The sequence below is a fragment of the Misgurnus anguillicaudatus genome, chromosome 17 (assembly GCF_027580225.2).
Source record: "Misgurnus anguillicaudatus chromosome 17, ASM2758022v2, whole genome shotgun sequence".
NCBI classification, from domain to species: domain Eukaryota; kingdom Metazoa; phylum Chordata; class Actinopteri; order Cypriniformes; family Cobitidae; genus Misgurnus; species Misgurnus anguillicaudatus.
This window is the reverse complement of record NC_073353.2, coordinates 39,372,847-39,399,656: the sequence shown is the minus strand read 5'-3', so window position 1 is coordinate 39,399,656 and position 26,810 is coordinate 39,372,847. Positions and strand designations below refer to the sequence as shown.

The 26,810-nt window shown below is 42.3% G+C and overlaps 1 protein-coding gene across 1 annotated transcript in view; it reads right to left on the bottom strand.

Moving 5' to 3' along the window:
- Positions 1-26,810, bottom strand: part of LOC129452101 (transient receptor potential cation channel subfamily M member 2-like) — a 45,372-nt gene that overhangs the window by 6,643 nt on the left and 11,919 nt on the right. The window contains exons 2-11 of the mRNA XM_073854751.1: positions 26,482-26,617; positions 26,263-26,408; positions 26,035-26,147; positions 25,700-25,798; positions 20,995-21,220; positions 19,562-19,680; positions 19,319-19,457; positions 12,579-12,750; positions 2,490-2,670; positions 2,040-2,221 (exon numbers count right to left, since the gene is read on the bottom strand). Coding sequence (XP_073710852.1) covers positions 2,040-2,221; positions 2,490-2,670; positions 12,579-12,750; positions 19,319-19,457; positions 19,562-19,680; positions 20,995-21,220; positions 25,700-25,798; positions 26,035-26,147; positions 26,263-26,408; positions 26,482-26,521 — 1,417 coding nt within the window. The 5' untranslated portion in view covers positions 26,522-26,617. The remainder of the gene's footprint in view (positions 1-2,039; positions 2,222-2,489; positions 2,671-12,578; positions 12,751-19,318; positions 19,458-19,561; positions 19,681-20,994; positions 21,221-25,699; positions 25,799-26,034; positions 26,148-26,262; positions 26,409-26,481; positions 26,618-26,810) is intronic.

The window sequence follows — 26,810 nt, the reverse complement described above, 5'->3', positions numbered from 1 at the left end:
GATACATAATCAGAAAATGAGAGATTCTCACCTTTACAGGCCAGCTCCGCTTGGAGTTCCATATCCAGACTGTTTTGAAACACATCTTTGAGCGATTTATCATTCCATCCGCTTTGTGCAGCAAGCGTGCAAAATTCGATGGCGTACTCCGCTACTGGGCGATGATTCTGAGACACGTGGATGATCTGCGATGACGCACTTCTTCCCCCAGCTGGATATTCAAATACCTCTCTTAGTTGTTGAATGAAGTCTGGCAGACGTGGATGGCAAGGATTGAATGTAACCAGTGAGGTGTTCGTTCACGGACTGAGTTGCTCTTGATAACCCTGCAGGAGGCTGCTTTGATGTTCATACGCAGCCCTCAGATTGGTGAAATCCGCTGGATCGATGGTGGGCGAAGTATTCTGTAATGAGGGCTCAGAAACACTGGGATCCATTTTGCAGTGTTTATTAAAACATACCAATCTTGCAAACAAATCCAAGACGTTAGGCAGAAGAGTAATCAGTACAGGCAGGCAGATCAAACACAAATAAGCAGTCCAAACCAACAATATACATTTTTAATTATACAAATAATATATCATTTTTTTGTTTACTTCCCATCTATACATTAATGATGTGTTTTGGGAGATATGAAGAACTTTTGTACCTGTTTACCACTCAATTCCTCAACTACACCATTAGCTTGCCTGAAAAATATAAATTTATTATGAAAAAAATCACATAAATTATATTCTAAATTTGAGTTAAATTGTTTTTAGATAATGATCTAGATGTTATGTGTTGAATTTGGCCATTTGGTGTTTAGAAAAAGACATAAAAGAATTACAGTTTAGGAAATAAATCATTTCGACCAGCAGAGGCCCATAGAGACCCATTCATTTCACTGGATGTGGCCAACTGCTCAACATCACTACTTTAGTGAAACATTTTGTGAATTTATGTTTATATTAACATTGGAAAGGACATTAAAAATAATTATTATGTCAAATAGTAGAATTTTTGTAGTTTTTGATGCATTTTGAAATCTGATGTCTGTTTTTACAAAATGCCACAGAAATTTGACTGCATGTAAGTGTGTTTGTGTGTGTCCGTGTGTGTGTGCATTTGTTTGTGTCTGTGTGTATCTGTGTGTGTCTGTCTTTATGTGTGTGTAAGTTTTACTGTGTCTCTGTGTGTGTGTTTGTGTGTGCTCGCTCGTGTGTGTGTGTGTACCTGGTAATTATCACCTTGTGGGGACCAAAGATAGGAATACCAGTATTTTTGTGACCTTCTGGGGACATTTTGAGGTCCCCATGAGAAAACAAGCTTATAAATCAAACAGAATGATGTTTCTTGAAAATGTGAAGTATAGTAGAAGGGTTTCTTTGATGGTTGGGGTTAGGGAATGTGGCAGGTAAGGGGAATAGAATATACAGTTTGAACAGTATAAAATGCATTACGTCTATGGAATGTCCCGACAACACATGGAAACCGGAATGTGTGTGTTTGTGTGTGTCTGTTTGTTTGTGTGTGATTGAGCATGTCTTTTCTATATTGCATTTGTGCTCTAGTACCAGGGCTACATTTCTGTGTTAAAATTTTCAGATTTATTCTGGATGCATTGATTTTTTTTGACAAATAAAAGAAAAAAAAAGATTTTTCTTGCAGTTCCCATTCAATTGGGGTCATTTTTACCCCCAAAGGGACTCTTCTAGTAAATTTTTTACACCTATTTAGAACGACCGAATCAAGCCTAGTTTTTTTATATGAATCTTGACAGATAATCTGGAAAAGTCACAAAATCTTATTCCACTGTGATGAAGGGAACCATGTTTTTTAACTAATGAAAAGTGGCTTGGGGGTAAATAGTAATTATTAAAGTTATAGTACTTTAAAGTACTCTTTAGTACTCAATACATAGTACTTTTAGCTGCTTTTGTTTTTCTTTGATTTTTCCATGTTTTTTTCTTGTTTTTATTAATGTAAAGCTGCTTCTGAAAAAATGTAACAATTGTGAAAAGTGTGTAAGTTGAATGTAATTTAATAGGGTCACTCACTGAAGCATTGGTGTCCCTGTGCTGGTGAACGCACAAACACCCCTTTGATGAAGATGATGAGATGACTGATGAGGATGAAGGGCGGCGGGAGAGCAGGACGACTGTGATATTCTTTAATCAGCTCATATCGCTGGAACTTCCAGATGGTGTCGGTGTTGTCCTGAACCTCCTGGAACGTATAGCTGTGATGGACAGTAACAGCATTTCAACAACACTCCACATGAGATATAAATGCATTTTAGTTTTTATACAAACACTTCCAGAACCTTCATGTTAAGCAGAAACACTATCACCATCACAATGGCAAAACTATTTTATTAGCAATATCAGCATTCAAATAGCTCTGTGTTTGTGTTTTACTTTGAATAAAATTTTCCCCAAATGTGAACAGTATGTGTACAAACCACATGTAAGATAAGTGTCTGTGTGTTTTATAGCATGTAGACTCACCTTAAGATGGCAATAAGAAGGTTAAGCATTAGAATGTTGGTGAAGAGCAAATAGACGCACAGCAGAATGACGGTAAGCCATACTGGGAACACTGGCATGTTGTCTTCACTTAAAATGGGACATTTGGGCTTCAAAGGGTCCGTGGCATTTAAACTACAGCTGTTCATATCAAACTGAGTGTCTGGAACACAAAAACACAGATGTTTATTTACTTTATCTTAAAATCTTGTTTTGTGAATGTTGTTATTGAATCTCTGGATATCTCATTTCTGGGCAGAATAAATCGACAGCCTGCTAAACAATTTCCCATCAGAAAACCAATAAAATCTCTTTAATACTTCAATTGTAACATTATATGCATGACATAAACATACAAAAATCAGTGCAAATATAAAGTGGTATTCAAACACCATATTAACATTTGTTGTATAGTTTTATATAAACATGTATGTCATGTTGTAAAGCCTTTATTAAAAATTCTATTTTGTAACTTCCAGTAAATGTTTATTTTTCAGATATATCATCGTCACTGTTTAAAGCTCACATAACACACACTATTTCTTCTCATGTCATGTTAATCTTGAGTACCTATAGAGTAGTATTACATCCTTCATATCTCTGAAGAGTCTTTAGTTTTATCAGATTTATACAAGACAGATCAGCTCTAGCTATAGTTTCCGGAAAAGCATGAAATCCCAAAGGCGTCCAGCGGGAGGAGCGAGTTACAAGCAAGCAACACACAAAACATTATCCCACCATCTCTAAATAACTTCTATGGAATGGAATGATGTTTTATATAAACAAGGTTTGGGAGGAGCTGATCAGTCAATGAACACGGCTGGCTCTCGATCATTAATCAATGAACACAGCTGGCTCTCAATCACCAATTAATGAACACAGCTGGTTCTCGATCATTAAGCAATAAACACAGCTGTTTATCAATCACTAATAAACACAACAAACTTAGTACCAGCTCTATAAATAATCAAGACTCCTTACCCTCATTCTCCGGAATCTTCGCAAGATGTCCAGACAATTAAACGTAGCACAGGAAATGCACCGTACAGCACAGGATTCTCCCGGGCCTTTCAACAGCGGTCGGGATGTTTCAATCGAGCCCGAGGCCTCCCCACAGGCCGGGCGATCTTCCCGCACTGCTGAACGAACCCCAAGGAGAAAAAGACCGTCTCCTCGCACCCCGCAGAGGCGCTCACCACCATCACCGGCTTCTTCTTACGCTTCGGCTTCTCCAGGAATCCCCGATATCAAGAAATGGACGGTCCTAGGCCTCAGACTAGCGCTTGAAAACGCGGATATTCCATTTTCTCGCAAGCAAACAAAGGCGCAGCTGTTCATCCTCCTCCGTGATAGCCGGAGGGCTACTCAACCCCCACAAACAGCCGTGTCAGCGAGCTCTGACTCCTCGTCTTCACAAGCACGGAGTACACCGTACTCCCGAAAGACATCGGGGAAAACAAAGAGGTCTCAAAGACGCCGCATGAACCCATCAGCTAGCCTGGGCCGCCCGTTGATGTCTCCAGCAGCCAGCACACAAGCGAGGAAGCCAGACAGACAGCGCGAACATGCTTCCGCTCACGGCAACGGCTTCGCTCCTCCCACTGCAACTTCCTTCTCCCGGCCAATGGCCTGCTGCCCCTCCGTCTATCTGTCACACGGGGTTGCGTTCAGCAGCAGCGCCGGCCGCTTCTATCTTTCACTCTCACATTTTTCCCACTTTTGCCGCAGGAGCCGACTCGAGCGTGAGGATGCCTCCGCTAACGAGTCAGGCTCCGGTTTTCGCCACAGGAGCCGACACGAGCGTGAGGATGCCTCCGCTAACGAGTCAGGCCCCGGGTTTTGCCGCAGGAGCCGACACGAGCGTGAGGATGCCTCCGCTAACGAGTCAGGCCCCGGCACCCTCTATGACTTTTCAACCTGATATTTTCGCCCACGGATCGACCCAAAGCGTGAGGCTGCCTCCGCAAGCGGCTCCAGCGGCTTCTTTTTCTGTTGATTCTGTTCCCCAGACCCGTCAACCTTTCACGCTGGCTACCAAGAAATCATATAAATATTTATCGACTCCTGTCAATATTTCTTGTTTATCCACAGAGTTAGCATCACATCCCAACGATAATTTCACAAGCTACCTCTTGAACGGCCTCTCGCAGGGTTTCAACCCAGGCGTATTAGCTTCGCCTACCTCAAGCATGATCTGTCCAAATTTGCAGTCAGCGCTCGTTGAACCCGAAACCATCGACTTGTTAATTCAAAAAGAGGTCAATGAGAAATTCATCATGGGCCCCTTTTCCGCTCCTCCTTTCAGTACATTTCGCGTAAGTCCAATTGGGGTAGCCACCAGGAAATTTTCTGGGAAAAAGCGCCTCATTTTTGATCTTTCTTCACCACACTCTTCTCCTTTTCCTAGCATTAACAGCCTCATTCCGCTCGAAGAATTTTCATTGAATTACCATGACATTGATCAAGCTATCACTCTCATTAAAAATGCTGGTCGCGGCGCATGGATGGCAAAAGTAGATATTACATCAGCATTCAAAATCATGCCCATCCACCCTGATTTTTGGCACCTGTTTGGCAAATGCTGGCGCAATAAATTCTACTTTTCCGTCCGATTAACTTTCGGGTGTAGAAGCAGCCCCAAAATTTTTGACATGCTGTCAGAAGCCATTTGCTGGATTCTTTCCAATAACTACCCAATTCCCCACGTCGTACATCTTTTAGATGATTTTTTAAATCATATCTCCTCCAGATAATCTCCCAGCCGCCCATCTCTAGACAGTGCAGGGAGTTTTTCAGAAGCTCGGAATTCCGCTCGCTCAGGAAAAAAACGCCGGTCCAGATACTTCCATTGAATTTTTGGGAATCATCTTAGATTCTAAAAAATTCCAAGCGTCGCTACCCAAGGAAAAAAATCGTCAGGATCATCTCAGTAGCTTTGAAACTGCTCAAAAAAACCCATCTTGCTCCAAACGCGAGTTACTCTCAGTACTCGGCTATTTCATTTCGCAATGCGTATAATTCCCCAGGGACACCCTTTCATCTCACATCTCATTTCTCTCTCGACAACCGTAAATACATTCGAAGGTCTCATATCCCTAGATGAGCCATGTCTTAACGAGCTCAGTCTATGGGTAAGATTCCTAAAGCAGTGGAATGGCATTTCTTTCTTTTATGAAAGCATGATTTCTCATCCCACGGACATTCAATTATACACCGACGCCGCCCCGTCCATTGGTTTCGGCGGCTATTACAGAGGCCGCTGGTTCGCGTCAACATGGCCCAATCAACTTTCTGATCTCCCAGAGACCCTGTCGTCATCTGCGCTGTTTGAGTTATACCCCATAGTAGTCGCTGCTTTTGTGTGGGGGAAAGAATGGACCTCAACCAGCATCGTAATACACTGCGACAGCCAGGCAGCTGTACAATGCATCAACAAAGGTCGCTCTCATTCCCTCACATTAATGCCTTTACTAAGATGTCTAATATGGACTGCAGCATGTGATCAATTTTTGATCTCAGCCACATACATCCCCGGCCGTAACAATACAATAGCCGACTCTCTCTTTCGATTTGCTTTCCAGAAATTCAGGCAGCTGGCACCAGAAGCGGATCTCCACCCAACACCAGTGCCTCCTTATTCAACACTAATATTCCCATAAATCATCCACTCAAAGACCTTCTTAATACCTCTCTAGATACCAGACTCCAAGCGGTCTCCCCAGGGAACTCTTCAAACCTATTTGACAGCTCGGAGAAGCTGCAGAGTTTTCATCAATTACACCAGATCACAGCCCTACCGCAACAAGATTCCATTACAACTAATGTCGCAGCGCGACCGCTCTTTCAGAAGCCCAAGCTTTTATTTTACACTCTGCCGCAGCAGATGCCTTTTTTCAAGCCAGTATCGCAGCAGTGACCGCCCCCGCAGGGGCCTGTGCTTCTTTTTCGCTGTGCCGCAGCAGTCGACTTCCGAAGCCAGTATCGCAGCCGCGACCACCCCCGCAGGGGCCCGTACTTCTTTCACATGCTCTGCCAATAAAACCTTCCCTTTCCAACTCAGGCCAGTATCGCAGCAGCGACCGCCCCCGCAGGGGCCCGTGCCTTTTCCTCGATCTGCCGCAGCAGTCGACTTCTAAAGCCAGTATCGCCGCTGCGACCGCCCCCGCAGGGGCCCGTGCTTCTTTCACATGCTCTGCCAATAAAACCTTCCCTTTCCAACTCAGGCCAGTATCGCAGCAGCGACCGCCCCCGCAGGGGCCCGTGCGTGTTCCTCGATATGACGCAGCATTCGACTTCTAAAGCCAGTATCGCCGCTGCGACCGCCCCCGCAGGGGCCCGTGCTTCTTTCACATGCTCTGCCAATAAAACCTTCCCTTTCCAACTCAGGCCAGTATCGCAGCAGCGACCGCCCCCGCAGGGGCCCGTGCCTTTTCCTCGATCTGCCACAGCAGATTATTTCAACCTCGAAGCCCGTATCGCAGCGCGACCGCCCCCGCAGGGGCCAGTGCTTCCTTCACATTTTCTGCCCAGCAGAATCTATGCATCTATCGCTGCCTAAGCAGTACTGCTCCCTCTGGAGTTTTCTTCTTCCCCAACTACCTCATGTCTGGCTCCTCTAGAGCACAGCCCCATCTCAAGGCACAAACTGCTTCCTTCGCTCCCTTGGAGTCCTACCTTGCTCCTTACAGCACTACCTCACCTATTACCTTTAAAAACTCCCTGCTTTTCTTCAGAGCACAATTTTCTCCCTTCCGTACATATTGGCAGCAGCAGATTTTGCTCCCCCGGAGCCCCCTATATTCTTCAAACTACAGCCTTTGGGTCCAGGCCTCTGCCCCACCTCATACTATCCTTCTCAACCTCTTCACAGCACTTCTCAACAGTGCCCGCTCTCCAGAGCTGCCTTTTTCAATTCTACCCTCTACTTCAGCATTTTCCCCAATGAGGGCCAGCACCTCGCCTTCTCAAGCCAGCCTTCTTTGGGGAATTGTTGTTCAGGCGGCTGTCCTGCACCACCTGCTCTTTTTGGGGATAACCCGGGTCAGGGCACGCCCCAGGCCCGGGGCTCCTTCCCCGGTCAAGGGACGAACGTTCCGAACTCGGGGGGTATTTCCCGAGCTCGGAACCTTCGCCCCTAGACAGCACGCCACTCACGCATATTAGCAGTCCCACTTTATTGTCAGTGAGGCGAACTCGTAAAATTATGTTTTATATAAACAAGGTTTGGGAGGAGCTGATCAGTCAATGAACACGGCTGGCTCTCGATCATTAATCAATGAACACAGCTGGCTCTCAATCACCAATTAATGAACACAGCTGGTTCTCGATCATTAAGCAATGAACACCTGTCAACCTCGTACCTCTGGCCGAGGTGGAGGGCTCGCGATACTTTATAATGAGAAGTGGAAAGTCTCTCCCATAACTTCGCCTCTGTATAAATCATTTGAATCCACTGTTTTAAAAATTACTGGACCCATTCCTACTATTATAGCTAATGTTTATCGTCCGCCCAGGAGCAATCCAAATTTCTTAAACGATTTTTCTGTATTTTTAACACTGCTTTGTTCTGCATTTCAAAATGTTATTATATTGGGCGATTTTAACATACACATAGATAATGTGAACGACACTTTTACCAGAGATTTCATATCATGCCTTGACAGTTTTGGAATACAACAATTTGTTGATTTTCCGACCCACTGCAAAGGCCACACTCTCGACCTTATCTGCTGCTCTGGTGTAACCCCTTCTAACTGTCTCGCAACGGACCTGCCCATATCAGATCACAAGTTAATATCATTCAATGTCAACTTAATGGTAGAAAAAAACAATATGGGTCGTTCCATCTCCTTTCGAAACGTCAAGAACATCGATTTTTCAACGCTCTCTAATGAACTTGACAATTCTATCATGAGAGATGTATTTTCTACTCCAGATGACTTAGTTTCCTACTATAACGAAAGACTACATAATGTGTTTGATAAGCTTGCACCTCTAAAAACCTGGACCGTATATTTCTCTCACTCTGCACCTTGGTTTACTCCTGAACTGAGACAACTAAAAACTAAAGGACGTCGCCTGGAACGTCTATGCATTAAAACAGGTCTCACTGTCCACAAGGAGATGTATACAGATCACATGCTATCCTACAAGAATATTCTCCTGACAGCTAAATCTCATTATTATTCTGGTATGATTAGATCAGATGAAGGGAACACTAGATCCCTGTTTACAACAGTAAATAATATTCTACGGCCTCCTGATAGCCTTCCTTCCCACCTATACTCTAATGACTTATGTAATAAATTTATGACTTTTTTATAAACAAAATTGACAATATCCATCAACAATTAGCTCCCCAAAGCAGCCTGGTATGTGATCCCCCGCTTTTGCTAAATCACGATTCTGCTCTCTCTCTACTTTGTAGCTTTAAACCCCCGACTGTTGAAGAAATATCATGTTTGATCCGACAATCTAAGTCTTCCACTTGTCAGTTAGACCCACTCCCTACTCACTTAGTTAAAGCTTGCCTATCCACTCTATCTGGTATAGTAACTGATATTATTCACTCTTCTTTGACTTCTGGGGTTGTTCCTTCATCTTTTAAAGTTGCTGTTATAACTCCAAGACTTAAGAAACCGGGCGCTGATCCTAATAATTTTTCAAATTTTCGCCCAATCTCCAATCTACCTTTCGTCTCAAAAGTCTTGGAAAAGGTTGTTGCATCCCAGGTACACGCCCACCTCTCAAAGAATAGTCTGTCCAAAAAATTCCAGTCTGGTTTTCGACCATTGCATAGTACAGAAACCGCCATGGTAAAAGTTGTTAATGATTTACTGATAGCAGCTGATTCTGGACTCTTAACACTACTCATCTTGCTCGATCTAAGTGCAGCCTTTGATACAATTTCCCATCATGTTCTCTTAGATAGATTACTCTCTATAGGTATCACTGGCATTCCTCTTACCTGGTTCAGATCCTATCTCACCGGACGCACTCAATTTGTTCAGCTCAAAAACTTCAGGTCATACTCGTCATCTGTCACTGCTGGTGTCCCTCAAGGTTCTGTTCTGGGCCCTCTCTTATTTATCATTTACTTACTACCACTTGGTAACATCCTGCGGAAATATGGCATTAGTTTTCATTGCTATGCGGACGACACCCAGCTCTACCTATCATCCAAACCAAATTCTACTCTTCTGTCAACTTCTCTCTCAGATTGTCTAGAAGAGATTAAATCCTGGTTTTCACACAATTTTCTCAAATTAAACACTGATAAAACAGAGGTTCTTCTAGTTGGCACAAAATCCAATCTGTCAAAATCTAATAGCTTTACAATTTCTATTGATAACTCTACAATATCTCCATCTTCTCAGGTTAAGAGTCTGGGTGTTGTCCTCGATAGCACTTTGTCTTTTGAAAAACATGTAAACAACATTACTCGCTCTGCATACTTTCACCTACGGAACATCAGCCGGCTTCGTCCATTTCTCAGCCCCAATTCATCAGCCATTCTTGTTCACGCTTTAGTCACTTCACGCATTGATTACTGTAATTCTCTTCTATTTGGCTTACCACACAAACTCCTTCACAAACTTCAACTGGTCCAGAACTCAGCTGCCCGTATAATCACTAGAACCTCTTCCATTGAGCATATATCTCCCGTTCTCTACCACTTACATTGGCTTCCAGTTAAATATCGTGTAGAATATAAGATTCTGCTTCTCACTTTCAAAGCTCTTCATAATCTAGCACCCTTATATCTTTCTGAACTGCTTCACATCTACACCCCAAAACGTACACTTCGATCTTCCTCTTCTGTCTCCCTTGTAGTACCACCGGTTCGGTTAGTCACTATGGGGTCCAGGGCGTTCAGCTTTGCTGCCCCTAATCTCTGGAACTCTCTCCCTAAATCATTACAAGAAAGTGAATGTCTGGTTACTTTTAAATCACGTCTTAAAACGTACCTATTTAAATTAGCTTTTTCTGATCAGTTTTAAACACTGTATGTTTTTACTGTTGATGTTTTGTTGTATTGTTTTGAGTTGTTTTATGATTGTCATTTTACTGTACGGTGTCCTTGAGTGCTCTGAAAGGCGCCTTTAAATAAAATGTATTATTATTATTATTATTAACACAGCTGTTTATCAATCACTAATAAACACAACAAACTTAGTACCAGCTCTATAAATAATCAAGACTCCATACCCTCATTCTCCGGAATCTTCGCAAACCCACCTCCACCCCTTCGCCTCACTACGTACATTTAGCTCAGCACAGGGGATAACCCGGGTCAGGGCACGCCCCAGGCCCGGGGCTACTTCCTTGGTCAAGGGACGAACGTTCCGAACTCGGGGGGTATTTCCCGAGCTCGGAACATTCGCCCCGGGACAGCACGCCACTCACGCATATTAGCAGTCCCACTTTATTGTCAGTGAGGCGAACTCGTAAAATATAGGGTAAGGTGACCAGACATCCCAGTTTTCCGGGGACAGTCCTGTTTTTTGGTGTTCTGTCCCCGACTGGAGCTGTCCCCGGAAATGTCTTACAGCACGTTCAAAACACCAGCAAATACACTGATAAACCCGATCAACATGTAGCCTTTGTAGTACCAGACCGGAGCAATCATGTAATGATTATTTTCACCAGCAGAGGGGGCCGCGAGCTACACTGATTACTTGGTTGCGCGTCACTGCTTTAGTGAAGAAGAATTTACTACGAGACACATGAGAAAGCGTCATCAAGGTATCATCAATCAAGTTATCATAAGAAATGAAAACAGTCAAAGCTATCAGGAGTTAAGGTACTAACTACTCATGTTAAATTAAAGTAATAAACCAATGAAGTGAACTGATGGTACAGCATGGTACTGAGCATTCCTTCTGTTCTTCACATTTACAATGCTATGAAATCAGCTGAAGTAGCACTTTTGAAGTAAATTTGATTAGGTATGTCATATACTATGTGCATTGTATACAAGAAAATGTAAAAAATAGGTTTAGGCTACAGAAATTGTTCAATTCATTTAATTAGAAACACTGCAAAAAATAACTTTTTATTTAATTTTTTTCTTGTTTTCAGTAAAATATAAAAAATTCTTAAATCAGGATGCATTTTCATAATGAGCTTAATGATATAAGAAAACAAGTCTAGTTTTTAGACCAAAAATATTACATTTATGCTTAAAACAAGCAAAAAATATCTGCTAGCACTTAATTAAAAAAATTCTTACTCCATTGGCAGATTTTTTTGCTTGTTTTAAAGCACAAATTTACTTACATTTGATATTTTTTGTCTTAAAGCTAATTTTTTTCAGCTAAGATTTTGCATTTTGATTTAAGAATTTTTAGATATTTGTACTGAAAATATGACGAAAGTCTTTTTTTTGCAGTGAACCCACAACAATAAAAAGACAAAAACATTCAAAAAAGGTTTTGTCCCCATTTAACAACAAATGAGATTTTAATCATATTTTGACCATTGAACTAGGAAATGTCCCCAGTTTTCATTAAAAAAAATCTGGTCACCTTAATATAGTGTCAATGATACGTAACAGGTGCCCATGTTAAAAAAAAAACTTTCCAAAACGTATAGAAAAAAAGGTGAGAGTTTGGCCCAGAAATTCTCAGTCTCACGCTCAACGGCTTTTTGACACTTTGCATTTGTTTAGCATGAGGATTACAACTCTTTAACTGTGTTATTAATCAGAATGCTTTAAATAGCATTAACCCCCCACACCTTTTAATTATTATTTCACTAGTTTGCCAGCACATTCAGTTTAATGAATAATGGTAAACAAACTTGGCTTGCTGTCCTCAAAGGAAGCTCAAACCCGAGAAGGAGGGTTGCAGGAAGAATCATCACTGAGATGGCGTGTAGACTGACTGGCTTATATAAGCTCTCAGAATGATTGACAGGACTGAATGTTTAGGCTCCTCCCAAACCTAAGTTTAGAACTACATTAAAATAATGTCACAATGCTAAAATCCAAAATAATCTTAACATTACAAGCTTCATTTCTCTTGAATGTCTTTTGAGGATGAATGCGGTTTGGAAAACTAAAGTTCTTACTGTCTATATCAGTGGGGAGGTTGCCGAATAAGATGAGGTACGGCTCATAAACAGCACCGCGGAAGATCCAATCCAGTCTGTGTTCGTTCTGAATCAAAATGCCTTGTTTAGCCACGCCGTACGCCACCACCCAGATACTCAACAGAAACATGAAGAAAAACAAATCCGTCATCTGTAGACATCAAAACAAGAGAATATACAGAGGTCAAATGACCAATCAATAAATCATGTCAGCGTTTGTGTCTATAATCATAAATACATATCAGATCTCCTCTTAATATGATATGTGTGTACTTTTATCTCACACAAGCATTATTAAAGGGACACTTTACCGATTTGCATTAAGCTTTTTATCGTTAGAACCTCAGTCATGTTTTTGAATGGTCGTGCATCTTTCCCCCAGTTTCCCTTAAGACGGGAGAAATACAGATTTCAGTGTTGCACTTCCTTCTTTCAATGATGTAAAAATCGTCATTTTGCGTCATTGAAAGAAGGAACTGCTGTATCTTTGTTGAGGGTGTAAGACTATAAACACTCATTCCTCATTTTTCATAGACCTATTACAGATCAGTGGTGGGACTTACAAAAATACACAAAAAGAAATGATCAGCCGCCATCTTTATGCTAAACTTAGCTAACAAACGATGTGGAGCGAGCCAGACTTCATGTTAACATTAATAGTGGAAGGTAATAAATATGATATGGAAGAGGGTGATTTCGCAAGCGTGATGCTCTAATCCGCTGTTCATGGCACTTTTATGAGCCACAATACAGCAAAGAGCTGAGGCAGAGGGAGGAACAGAAAGCACAAAAGCCCTGGGAGGAGGCCGCAGCCTCGGCCTCTGCTGCGTAGAGGAGCCCAGACTGGCTAGAGCTTGGGCGGACTAGTAGTGCCTGTACTCTCGCTGTGTGCCTTCTGTACGAAATTTCTGCATCAGATCAGGATATGGACGTTTGTGTGGTGAATGGTCCCAGGGAAGAGAGGTACTTTGCGTCTAGGCGTGTTTGTTTCACAGACGTGTTTCGGCTCATGGGCACACTTCGCAAAATTTACTCTGCGGAGTAAACATATTGTGCAGTGCTTGCGTTTGTGTGCAGGGTGCGGCATTTTCTTCTTTGGAATTATTTACACGTTTGGCCAAGCACTCTCAAAAACAAATAAGAAACTGAGTGAAGCCTGCTCCTACGACACAATTCATTTGTGTGGTGAACCAAACACTAGAGGTCTACACGGGTCCAAAAATTCCTACCCGAGCCCGATCAGACCCGTAAATGTGCTACACTGAACTGACCAGGACCCGTCTGTTGTTTTGAAAGCTGGACCCGGAACGACCCGGACCTGTCTATTATTTAAAAGCTGGACCCGGATCCGACGCGGACCCATCTATTATTTAAAATCTGGACCCGAACCCGTCCGGGAAGACACAGACCCGACCGGCAAATATTTTTTATCTAAATGTTATTAATATGTCAATAAACTACGCAAGTAGCGAAAATGGAACTTTTTGTCTTACCCATATAAGTTAGTCGTCTTCCTCCTTGTACCTGACTGTCTGATGCACAATCCTTATTTCCAAGAAAGTTCCATCATGTTATTCCTCTCTTGACGATTGAAATGTTTAATGCTTATTCCAGCTTTAAAAGTCCACTTTACAGTCATGGTGATTAATAACAACTTGCTTAATAATGTTTGCCCATTTGGATTAAAATAACGATTGCTCATTCAGTGCCATGGCTGGTTTCGTTAGCTTTACTTCTTTGCTATCATCTCTGTGCTCTTTGAGCAGAGTCGCGAAAACTTTGGATATAACAGCAAGATGGTCAATTTATAATATTATTATAAAAATGAGAGAAGTCAGTGCAAAATGCGCGGTACGGCGGAATAGGTCCTGCCTTCTAAATAAAAGAGCCAATTGTCAAAGGTAAAGCCATTGCGTCTCACTGCAGAAGCTCCTGACTGGTAGCCAGAGAAACATTACAAGAGCACAAAAAATGTATGCAACATTTCATCTAAGTTTTTGTTGCTGTTTTTGAAATATTTTATTTAAATGTGAGTGTGTTTTCTCCGAGTCCGATCGACCTCGGGTATTACCCACATTGTTAAACAGACCCAGAACCAGAAGTAATAGATTAGGACCAAGACCCGGCTTATCAGTTAAAATATAGACGTGAACCCGTGGTCACGGGTCGGGTCACGGGGTCTTCCGTGTAGACCTCTACCAAACACCCAAGCTTCATACCATATGGACAGCAGCGTCCTGGATACATATTTTAAAATCCTAAACTGGAAGCGACAGCCAAAGCCTGCAGGGATAAAAAGACGTCTGACTATAAAGTGAGTGTTTCTATTTTCTTTCTTATACTAACGTGGCATTTATGTACACAATAGCATACAGCTGAGCGGTGTACTGGATTAGTGGGATTGGCTTGCAGAGCTGTGCATTGTAGTGCATTGTGACAGTTGTAGTTTTCCATACAAATGCACCCTAAAGTCACGTTCTGTCTTTTCTCGGTCAAATAGGCATGTAGTTACATTTCGACTACAAATATGACCCACTTTCAATATAGATTAATGTTTCTACCGGTGAAATGGCTCTTAAAAGTCGTCATATTATACAAAACCAATGTCAGTGTTGTTTGTCTGACCTTTACTATGAAACAGACCTCGACCTGTGGGTTTTTGGTTGGGTCTAGTTTATAAAATCCCTGTGAATTCAGATATTAAATGGACACTCCACTTTTTTGAAAATATGCTAATTTTCCAGCTCCCCTAGAGGTAAACATTTGATTCTTACCGTTTTTGAATCCATTCAGCTGATCTTCGGGTCTGGCGCTACCACTTTTAGCATAGCTTAGCATAATCTATTGAATCTTATAAGACCATTAGCATCAAGCTCAAAAATAACCATAGATTTTCTAAATTTTTCCTATTTAAAATGTGACTCTTCTGTAGTTACATCGTGTACTAAGACTGACAGAAATTTAAAATTTGCGATTCAATTTTCTAGGCCAATATGGCTAGGAACTATACTCTCATTCTGGTGTAATAATCAAGGACTTTGCTGCTGTAGAGTTTCCAAGGGCACTAGTTTCGGTTGTAATATCACTCCCAGACCTGGGGCCTCATTTATAAAGCGTGATGGGCTGGAAACGTGTGTACGCCAGTTTCCACGCAAAGGTTGTGATCTATACAAAAACAAACTTAATGGGAGAATTGGCTTGCGTTGCGGAATACGAAGATGATTTACGTACGCATACTTGCAGGTGATCTGTGATTTATAAAGGGAACATTGCTTTATTTTATAAGTCTTAAAGGGCAAGTTCGGTATTTTACACTTAAAGCCCTGTTTTCAGATTGTTTATGATGAAATAGAACAGTTTTGACTGAAATTTGGGCATATGCGGCTGCCCCGAGAATTTTCGGGTGTTTGTTGTATCACCTTCCACCTCTACAATAGGAGTATTGTGTACTGGAACAATCCTTCCTAAAATGCATTAAACTTTCGTTTACAAAGATGTGAAACTCACCGAGTGGTCAGAGGTGTTCACTGATATGATCACACAAAAATGGCTGCAAAAGATGCTTTCCAACAGCTGTTTTAGCATTTGTTGAGCATTTGTTGTTAACTTGTGGACCTATTTTTCCAAACGCCTCACACCCGTACATTCTTCCGCTGAGAGCTTGAATAATAGACACTCCAGCCCAGTTGGTGGCGATAATCCACCTTTGCCAACTGCAAAGAATACAAACAAGGTTCCCGGGGGCGGAGTAATACTGTACCTCACAGCACATCTAATACAAGTCAATGGAGTTGGTCAAAAACTCAGATAAAACCTGTTGAAATGCGTCTTTTGCAGCGATTTTTGTGTGATCATATCAGTGAACACCCCTGACCACTCGCTGAGTTTCACGTCTTTGTAAATGAAAGTTTAATGCATTTTAGGAAGGATTGTTCCAGTGCACCTATACAGCCATTGTAGAGGTTGAGAAAATTCTCGGAGCAGCCGCATATGTCGAAATTTCAGTCAAAACCGTTCTATTTCATCATAAACAATCTAAAAACAGAGCTTGAAGTGTAAAATACAGAATTTGTATTTTAATATTTTTTGCCACATGCCATTTTTGGCTTTTGGGCATACGTAGATTTTAGTAAGGATCCTACACACAGTTTTATAAATGAGGCCCCTGGAGATCAGCTGAATGGATTCCAAATCTGCAAAAATCAATTGTTTAAAGTGCCCATATTATGAAAAACTCACTTTTTCTGGATTTTGTGGTGTTCTGTTGTGTCTCTGGTGCTTCCACACGCATACAAACTTGGAAAAAAATCCATCCATGCTGTTTTGAGTGAGATACATGTTTCTGAATGTCCTCTGCCTTGAGTCTCACATTGCACGGTTTCAAAATCAGCTCTGTTGTGACGTAACTAGCCTTGTCGTCACATTCTGTTTGAATTTTCCCGCCCACCACCCCACTCGCAGGTCTCCACCCACCAGGTAGCTACAGAGAGCAGAGCAGTCACTTCGCTGATATCCTCTATACTGTTATCGTGTCTCACGGAAATAACAGCGCTATTTGTATATTATGTATTATACTCCCGCCTACTTTCAAAAACAAAGTTTTAATGTTTGTTTATGTGTTTACCGGAACCTAAAGTGTAATCTCATATACAGTGTTAACGACGTAAATAGTCATCAGACTGTACATTATATTCTATTACAAGAAGTTCATGCGAAATCTGATGTAAACAACAGACTATATATATCTATATTTCACGGATTATACGCATTTGTGGACCAAAATGGTCATTGGATGTATTTTATTGGACGGTTTTCATGGATTATTCACACATCTGAAACAGACTGGATTCGATTTGTGATTGTTATATCAACACAAAAGGTAAGAAGTCACGTTTATATTCTGCATGTTGTCATCTTCTGTCACAAAATACTACATTTATGATGCTAGAGCATCTGTATCTCAAAACAGAGACCATACACTGATGCTAAGTCCGTAGACCTTTTAAACGATGTATAGTAATGTTAATATTAATGTTTGTAGACAGTAGGCTTATATAGAAATTGTTAGCAGCGTTAAAAAAACTGACATTATCCCGCCCACGAATTGGTGCACGTCGAGGGGGTGATCTTGTGTGTGTGTTTTAGCAGTCATTTGCCAATAAGAACGACAAGGTGGCTAATCGTGGTTTCTCCTGCAAAGCCAGTGACCAGCTACCGTACTTTTCGAAAGTTAAAATAAATATTTAACTGCTTTATTTTACAATTCTACATGAACTTACTAAGTAATAGTGTTTTGCCAAACTAACCAAGACTGGGCCTTACCGACCCGGCTTTTCCGACGAGCATAACGTACCCCCAAGTCACTTTCCCAAGATACGCGGACCTCCCGCTAGCTTATAGCAATTAGCATGCTGTCCACAAGCAGTATACATCAAGATGTTTGTTTTTTAATACTAATTAGTGGTTTAACGGATCACAGTGGATCCGTGATCCGTACAGATCAAGACCCACAGTTCGACTTGGATGCGATTCGCAAATTAATATTCAAATTTAAATAGAGTGAAAGTTGATGATTTGCACGTGTTTCAAAGGCTTGCAAATGTTAACACTTAAGTGATTTTAAACAATTTAACCACAAAAAGGCACTAAAGTGAGCAATTTTCTGTACGCACAGACGCATATGCGGTTGAATGTGTCCGGTCTAGCTCCAATAAAACGTGATAATCCCTATGCCCATCAAAGATCAGAACTCTTGGGGGCGGTTTCCGAGACAGGGCTTAAGCCTAGTTCTAGACTAACTTAAATGTTAGTGTTTTCGTGACCGAAAACAACTTGCTCTGTCATATCTTAAAATATATCAGTGCGAGTGTTGTGTTTAAGGGCGTGTCCGTGGCGGCCTGGCAAAGTGTGGTGTTTCACCATGAAACAGGAAGCTGTTGTAATTCAGACATACATTGTTCGACCTGCCCCAGACTTCACACGTTTGTTAAGGGTCCCGTCCTGAACACGTCAATATAATAATAATCAGGTACAGTCATAGCGCCACCTGCTGCACACAGGCGGTGTGGCACATCAATTTTCCTTTGAATATCCACCTATATTTACCCACTTTAATTCGTATGCCCCTGGTTCACTGCTTTACTAATGCCATAGGGTAGCGGTGCACGTGCATGCGAGGGCCCTTCCATCGCTGCTTGCAGCTTTAATTTTAATTATTATCTTCGAATAAATTGTACAGTATTTAAAAATAAACAAAACTTCAATATATATATATTTGATAGTTTGGTAGAAATATTAAGACTAATTTTAGGGTGGCTAAAATGACAGACAGGGTGGCTGAAGCCCCCCTAAAAAGGGTCTAGAACCGCCCCTGAATACATTTCTAAAATGTAGAAACATTTTCAAGATTGACTTTACATGGACTTTAAAGTTATGCATCAGCTGTGACGCAGCAACATTTTACTCTTTGTTAGTTCTTCTGTTTTTGTTTGTTTTTTGGAGTATTAGACTTCCCTTTTACCTCACGGTGATTGTAGTTTCCATAGTTAGTTTCCAAATAAACATTCAATAAGTATCACTGACAAATAAAAGTGTAGCGTCACGTGATCAATTGTGTTTGTTTATCTGTGCCAGTTCATAAAGCTACAGTAAATCTCATCCCCTCTCAAATCATAAACCGTGTTGATGTGAATAGAATAAATGGATGTGATGAAACCCACCATTCTCCTGACAATGATGATTTTGGGTCCCAGGGTTCGACTGATAGTAAAGATGGCCATCAGTCTCAGGCAGAATATAATGAAGTCAATGCACAGAATAACTTTACCAATGTAGAACAAAGTGTCTGAGGTGTTCAGCCTGCGGGATACAAAATAAAATACTCATATTTACAGTACAGTATCTTCACTTCAGTGTCATTAATCTTATTTTTACTGTAAAGACCTTAACTGTATTGACTTTACCTGCATACCAGGCCGGCGATGAACAGCACAATTGACAGCACATCCAGAATGTTCCACACATCTTTGATATACATCTTTGCTTTCTTACGAAAACCAGAGCCATCAAAGTCGTGATAAAGCTGTGAATCATTTAAGTGTTTAAATCTATCAGTCCAACATACACCACCAACATAATAACAATGACACCATATTTTAAATCAAACACACTTATATGTCTATATTCTAACTATTTACATTCAATTCATATTTTATTATTATAGAGAAAGGTTGACTGATTTTACCACATTTTACTCTTTGTTAGTTCTTCTGATTTTTTTTGTTGGTTGGTTTTCGGAGTATTAGAATCTGACTTCCCTTTTACCTTCCTGTGATTGGACATCTATAGCACTCCAATAGATGTCCAATCTATGTGCTTAAAACAAGCAAAAAAAAAAAAAAAAACTGCCAATGTGGTAAGAAAAAAATCTTGAAATAAGTTTACTTTTTTCTTAAACACTTAATTAAAAATCCAAACTAAATTTTCTTACCCCTTTGATTTTTTTTTTTTGCTTGATTATAGTCCTAGCCATATCTGCATAGAAAAACACAACTTTTAATTTTCTGTCGGTCTTAGTACACAATGTTACTACAGAAGAGTCAATTTTTAAATAGGAAAAATATCGAAACTCTTTGGTTATTTTTTCGGTGCAATGCTAATGGACTAATAAGATTCAATGGACTGTCTAGCTGTTCTAGCTATGCTAAAAGTGGTACCGTCAGATCCGGAGATCAACAGAATGGATTTCAAAACGGTAAAAATCAAATGTTTACTCTAGGGCAGGGGTGGGCACTCCTGGTCCTGGAGGGCCACAGTACTGCAAGGTTTAGCTCCAACCCTAAACCCTAACACACCTGAATGTCATTTCCAAGCAATCCTAAACACTTCAATTAGATTTTTAACGTGTGTTTGATGGGGTTGGAGCTAAACTCTGCAGGACTGTGGCCCTCCAAGACCAGTAATGCCCACCCCTGCTCTAGCGCAGTGGTTTCAAACTGGGAGCCGGGGCCCCAAGGGGGGCCACGAGATGGTGCCAGGGGGGCCCCAGTTTTATGAAATTTTATGAAATACATTAATTTATCATTTAGTCTGTGTAATTAAACCTAAAAAAATATGCTACTAACCAAAAGCACTACTTTTTTTGTATAATTTAATGTTTTTTTTATTAAAATGTTGAGTTTTAGAACAGTTTTTTGTCACAAATTTTCTTTGGGGGGCCGGGAAGGAATGCACCGTACACAAGGGGGAGCACACGCTGAAAAAGTTTGGGAACCACTGCTCTAGGGGATCCGGAAAATGAGCATATTTTCAAAAAAGTAGAGTGTCCCTTTAAGAATTTTTAGGTATTTGTAATAAAAACAAGAGACAAATAGACAGACAGACGGAGATATCTCACCTGTCTAACCTCCTCACACACCAGTGACCCCAGCCAGACGTACAGCAGAAGTTCTCTCCATGATGGAAAAGTCTGGAAATCGATCATCAGCACCACGGCAAAGAGCCACAGGAAACCAAAATAAGAGGCGATATTCCAGTAAAACTTCACTTGAGGTGAATGAAAGAATTTCATGAGGCGAGATCCACAGTTCAGAGGTTTTATCTCAGACGTCTGTGAAGAGCCACTGGATGAACAATAGAGAAAACATTTGATTTATTACGGTCTATAATAACTAAAGACGAGCAGTTATTTGGTTTGAAAATCACAGGCAAATCGAAAATCATGCACGCGACTGACAATCACACAGTGTGAAAAGAGAGAATCGCCGACGAGTTGCTAACATCTGAGAAATATTTGACATGCTAAATATCTGGACCTGTCGGGGATTCAAAATCAATCATGGCGTGTAAAATGTGTTCCCTTTCAATACCGTTCACTTCGCATTGCATCAGTTACAGGCAATATGGGGGAAACTCCTGTTTACTCCGCGATTGAAGCCTATTGGTTAACGTCTGTAAAAATTACAGACCTATGGTCGGCTCGAGTGAGCCTCTCTGCTATGAATTTCCTCAGAGCGCGTCGCCATCTGGGACCTCCCACGCCGAGACTGCTCTCATATGCACGGTTGTCCTATCCATGTTTCGTGCTCCCCCTGCTGTTCCTCTCTCGCTGAGACAAAAAAGTGAGTTTTTTCCCCCCTGTGTTCCGTCACAACGCAACTGTTCATGCTTTACACTCACAGAGTCCCTCGCTTCTCCCACAGTCAATGGCGAGATCTCTGGCACGCTCCTATGAATTCCCTCCGAGTGCATCGCCGGGTAATGACCGCTCATACGATGCATGGCTGTTCTATCTGTGTTACATGCTCCCCTCTGCTGTTCCTCTCTTGTTGAGATGAACAAACGGCGGAGCCGTAGAACTAAGATAGATGCATAGGACAAGCAAACACGGGCGGGTCGGCCCCTGTTCTCTGTCATAACACAGCCACTCGTGCTCTACGCTTGTGGAGTCCCTCGCTCCTCCCTTCGCAGTGGCGAGGTCTCTTTAGCTGCTTCTAAGAGTTAGCACGCGGTCTTACGGCTCCTTGCCTCTAAGTACAGCTGTCTAGTGTTTAGCGATTACAGAGCTTCATGCTCCTCCCCTTCTGGAGCGGCACAATCTCATTCGTCTGCTCGATAGGGCGAACACGCCGCTATTGGAGCACTAAGAACACTTATTATAAGAGCCTAACCGGCCTGAGTCTGTCTCACTTCGGGAGAGCTCACTATTCGTCTGCCCTGTCATTTCTCTCTGGCTTAGACGAAATCAGAGGCAGAACGAATTTGTTTTATAATATGCTGAGGCCCGAACACCTCCCTTTATTCAGTCCCGTCCTTTATCAGTGCGCTGAATATTGGTACATTTCTTATATACGCCGGTTTTTCTGCCCTTTTAATAAACGGCAAAACCGCCGGCCTCACGGCAGACTTCCTCTCTGGGTGATGGGTCCAGTCTGACATCAAACCACCTAGACATACTGCTCTGCTCCGTGAGCCGTTCGGGTCACTGTGACTACTGAGGCTCGTGCACCTGAACGGCAAAGCTCTGATCTCACTTGCAGCACAGCTGCGTCGACAGAGAACAGACTGTCTGGGAGAGGAAGGGTTAAGTCGCGCCTCGGCTGGACTGCCCTGAAATGTTTTTTTGTGTGCTCTGTTCATCCAGATACATACACATGTAATACTGTCGGTTATGCGACCTCACTGTAGTGGCGAACAGTATTGAATTCCTGTCTAAGAGCAATTTCCGTGCTTACTATACTGTGTATTGACCCCCCACGGCTGTATGGTGTTTCTAAACACATTTTTGCCTTACCGACAAGCAGTCAATATACGCACACACGGCCCGCCGTCCATAATTGTATCAACGCTCGCCGTCAAACTCCGGTTTGGCGATCCATTCCTGGGACACCGGGCTGGATTCTAAACCATAATTCAGACGCTTTCTAGTTGAAATTCGCTCGCAGCCCACCTCAGTTTTTCCACTACGATACTGACGGTGCAAGCGAAAAGGGTCTTATGGCTGTTATTTTCTCTTCCTAGAGAGACGGCGGCCTCAGACTTTTTCATGGCCCCAAGCGTTTGAATCGCGCCCTCTCCGGACGGCCACTCAAAGGCTTACAGCCAAGCGGTTTATGATGTTTTTCGGCCATATGGCTGGTTTATATCAGTGGATCTGAAGACGCTCACACCTACGCTCCACTTCAATACTCGGAGAAATTAAGGGTAATATCAACCTCAAGTGAGCTTGCTACCCGCCACAATGAGTTTCGTTTATGACGCTCGGAAAGCGAGCTTAACACCAGAATGCCCGTTTGTCTCATATCAATCACCTTGTACTGTACATACAGTCCATTTAAGGGGGTGATTTAAGCACTGCAGCACTCTCGACCGTGTTATTGTGATAATGCGGTCGAGCAAACTGTGGTGGTTTCATTATTCACCGAGCCAGGCTGAGTTTTCGCCCCCTGTACAAGCTGACGAGTCATCTCCTTTATAAGCTCATTGCATCGCTTTTATAAGCTATGTTCAATCAGAGTGATACGCATCTCGTGCTTAAACAACCAAGATGCAGACATATAACCCCGTTACGACGGGCGTGTGGAGATTGCATCCGTGAGACATGACCTACATGCCTTATGACACGTTGACACGAGCTGCTAGGACCGCTTTCGCGAGGCATCCTTATGCAAAGTTTGATCTATCACTGTCTGGTGACAGCAAAAAGTGTAAACCCCCATGAATTTTGTTGTGGAACACTTTTCTCCTCACTACAGAGGCTCGTGCACGGCGGCTGTCTGGAACTGTCCAAGGTCCTGAATGACAGATACATCTGACATACATCAGACGATCAGCTGTTCGTCTGCTTCACAGATCACTCACTTGGGCACCTATCAACACAGGTTATTTATGGATCGTTGAAGTTATCACCTGCCTGAAAAAGTCTGAGGCCGCCGTCTCTCTAGGAAGAGAAAATAACAGCCATAAGACCCTGCTCGCTTGCACCGTCAGTATCGTAGCGGAAAAACTGCTTCACAGATCACTCACTTGGGCACCTGTCAACACAGGTTATTTATGGATCGTTGAAGTTATCACCTCCCTTAACAATGATGCTCACTCGTGGTTAAACCTACTCCATGTGTGGATTAGCTTTACCTCGGGCATAGTCTAAGAGGTTTCTCATTTTGACATTTGTGACACGGCCGGCTGGTCCTCGCCATCCACGTTGTTAATTTTACAGCTTCGACATCCCTGCCTTGCGCGCTACTGGGGTTTGTTGCATTAAAAGGTGCTCACCTGGGTTCACACTATTGTGGTATCTGTATAATCCCACGTTACGAACTGTTCTGCCGCATATTATAGTCAGATCGGCCGTTCGTGAGCCTCGCAGATCACTTACTAAGTAGACGTTTAATGTGTACATCGGGGTGCGCTCAGCGAGCTCACCAACGTGACTCTGGACTTACTTATTCTTGCACACCCGCGGCACGCTCTGTGATCTCGCCGTCTTGTGCTATGTTATGTGCTTCCCGGTGCGCTTAAAACCCCACTGTATGCGCGTTAACATTTTATATGGTGCTTACACTTTTGCTTTAAAGCTGTGAATATGCCGGATATAGGGCCACATACAGTGTCTCTCCGGTAAGGCACTTCAGTGATGGGATTACGTTCCCCCATAGCGTCACCAACTGACGCAATGCGAAGTGAACCGTATTGCAAAGGGAACGCTTAGGTTACTCACGTAACCTCGGTTCCCTGACATAACGGGAACGAGCATTGCGTAGTTGGCCGTGCTACAAACGCCTACGCAGCGAGCTTCATTCGGCTACGCGCTTCAGTCGAATGCAAGTGAGTTATGGTGCTCTTTTTCAGACTATTATAGGGCATAGTCCCGCCACTTTCGTGGGCTCGAAAGCCATAGGTCTGTAACTTTTACAGACGTTAACCAATAGGCTTCAATCGCGGAGTAAACAGGAGTTTCCCCCATAGCGTCAGCAACTGACGCAATGCTCGTTCCCGTTATTTCAGGGAACCGGGGTTACGTGAGTAACCTAAGCGATTTGTCTGATAATAACATTGGCGATGACCTACAGCCAATGAGAGAGCAACATACAGTTCGGGGAGTCTCTCCAAACATTTCCTCCTTCATAATATTTATTTCTTCTTCTTTCTGCTGCAAATGATCACATATGCAATTTGTATGGTAAGCTTCTTGCGGGCTACTATTTTTATTAAGAATTCCAGTCTCACGTGAGAATTGCGGTCTTGCATTGTATCCTTCGCATCACTTCTCGCCTGCGTTTGGTTGTGAGACGTAGTTTGCGGACCGGGACAAAGTTGTTGGCGATTTTTCCTACGGTAAAGTCATGCAGTATGAGAAGCCCTGTCCCCAATTCATCATTCAGTCTGAAACAGCTGCGACTGAACGCTTCCCCAGATAATCACGCAGTGTGAAAACATCTGTGACCCGACTAGTTTAAAAATCATGCAGTTTGAACTCGGCATAAGCCAACAGAATGTCTAAAGGTAATCATCAGAATAAAGGGTAAACCTAGACATTATTCATCACAGGATAATGATGCATTAACATTGCATTAGCTCGTGTTTATATAACATTAACTAACCGTGAATTTTGTTTATTTTTGGTATTTGTTTGTCTAGAATCCTTGGCCCGTTTCTGTTGCTCTGTCCTCTCAGCCTCTTTCTGAATATCTTCATCACATCTGGAAGACAACAAACATCATCACACAAACATCAACACAAACATCATTTATCTGGACATACAGCAGTTGATATAGAAGATAATTAAAGTTTTCAAATTAAAATGTTTTTAAAAATCATTTCTTATAAGATTAGAAAAGACTGCACTACCAACTGGTGATGTCTATATAGATAAAACCTTTAAACTTGAAACGAGAGTTTTGATCTTAAAGTTTAATACAATCAGTAATATTTTTACCTGAAGGATAAGAAGCCAGTGTATATAAGAGGAAAAAAGACCATGCAGACCAAAACCTTCCAGTATGTATTCTCCACCGAGAGCTCACCGCACCAGATCTGTGTGAGCAGACTCTACAGACAGACAGACAGACAGACAGACAGACAGACAGACAGACAGACAGACTCAACCTACATGACTCAACTTTAATGTCAGGTTTACAGATTGAAATGAAATCCTCATAATGACCTGGACTCCTGAGTGAGCGATGAATCTTTTATTCTGAGCTTCCAGAGCGAGCCACAGACAGGTGCATCTTCCCCACGACGGTGACATCCGGATCAAGAGTTTCTGAGCTCGCTGAGGATCACTGGTGTGACATTCACTGAAAACACCTACAACACAACACTAAAGATCAACACAAACACATGACAAACACTCAGGGCAGAAGTGTTGAGGTCATCATACCCATGGCTTGTGTCTCATAGTGATCGGCGTGATCTCTCATTTCCTTTGCCTCCTCACCATCAAGATCTCGGCTTTCCTGCGCCAGTTTTCTTAAAATCTTACTGGCTGCCAGAGCGGCTGCGATACAATCTCTGCACTATAAAATACAAACACACGAGCACACACACACGCACACGCACACACACACACACACACACACGCACACGCACACGCACACGCACACGCACACGCACACGCACACGCACACACACACACACACACACACACACACACACACGCACACACACGCACACACACACAGACATGCAGTTAGCAGTGCTACAAACTAC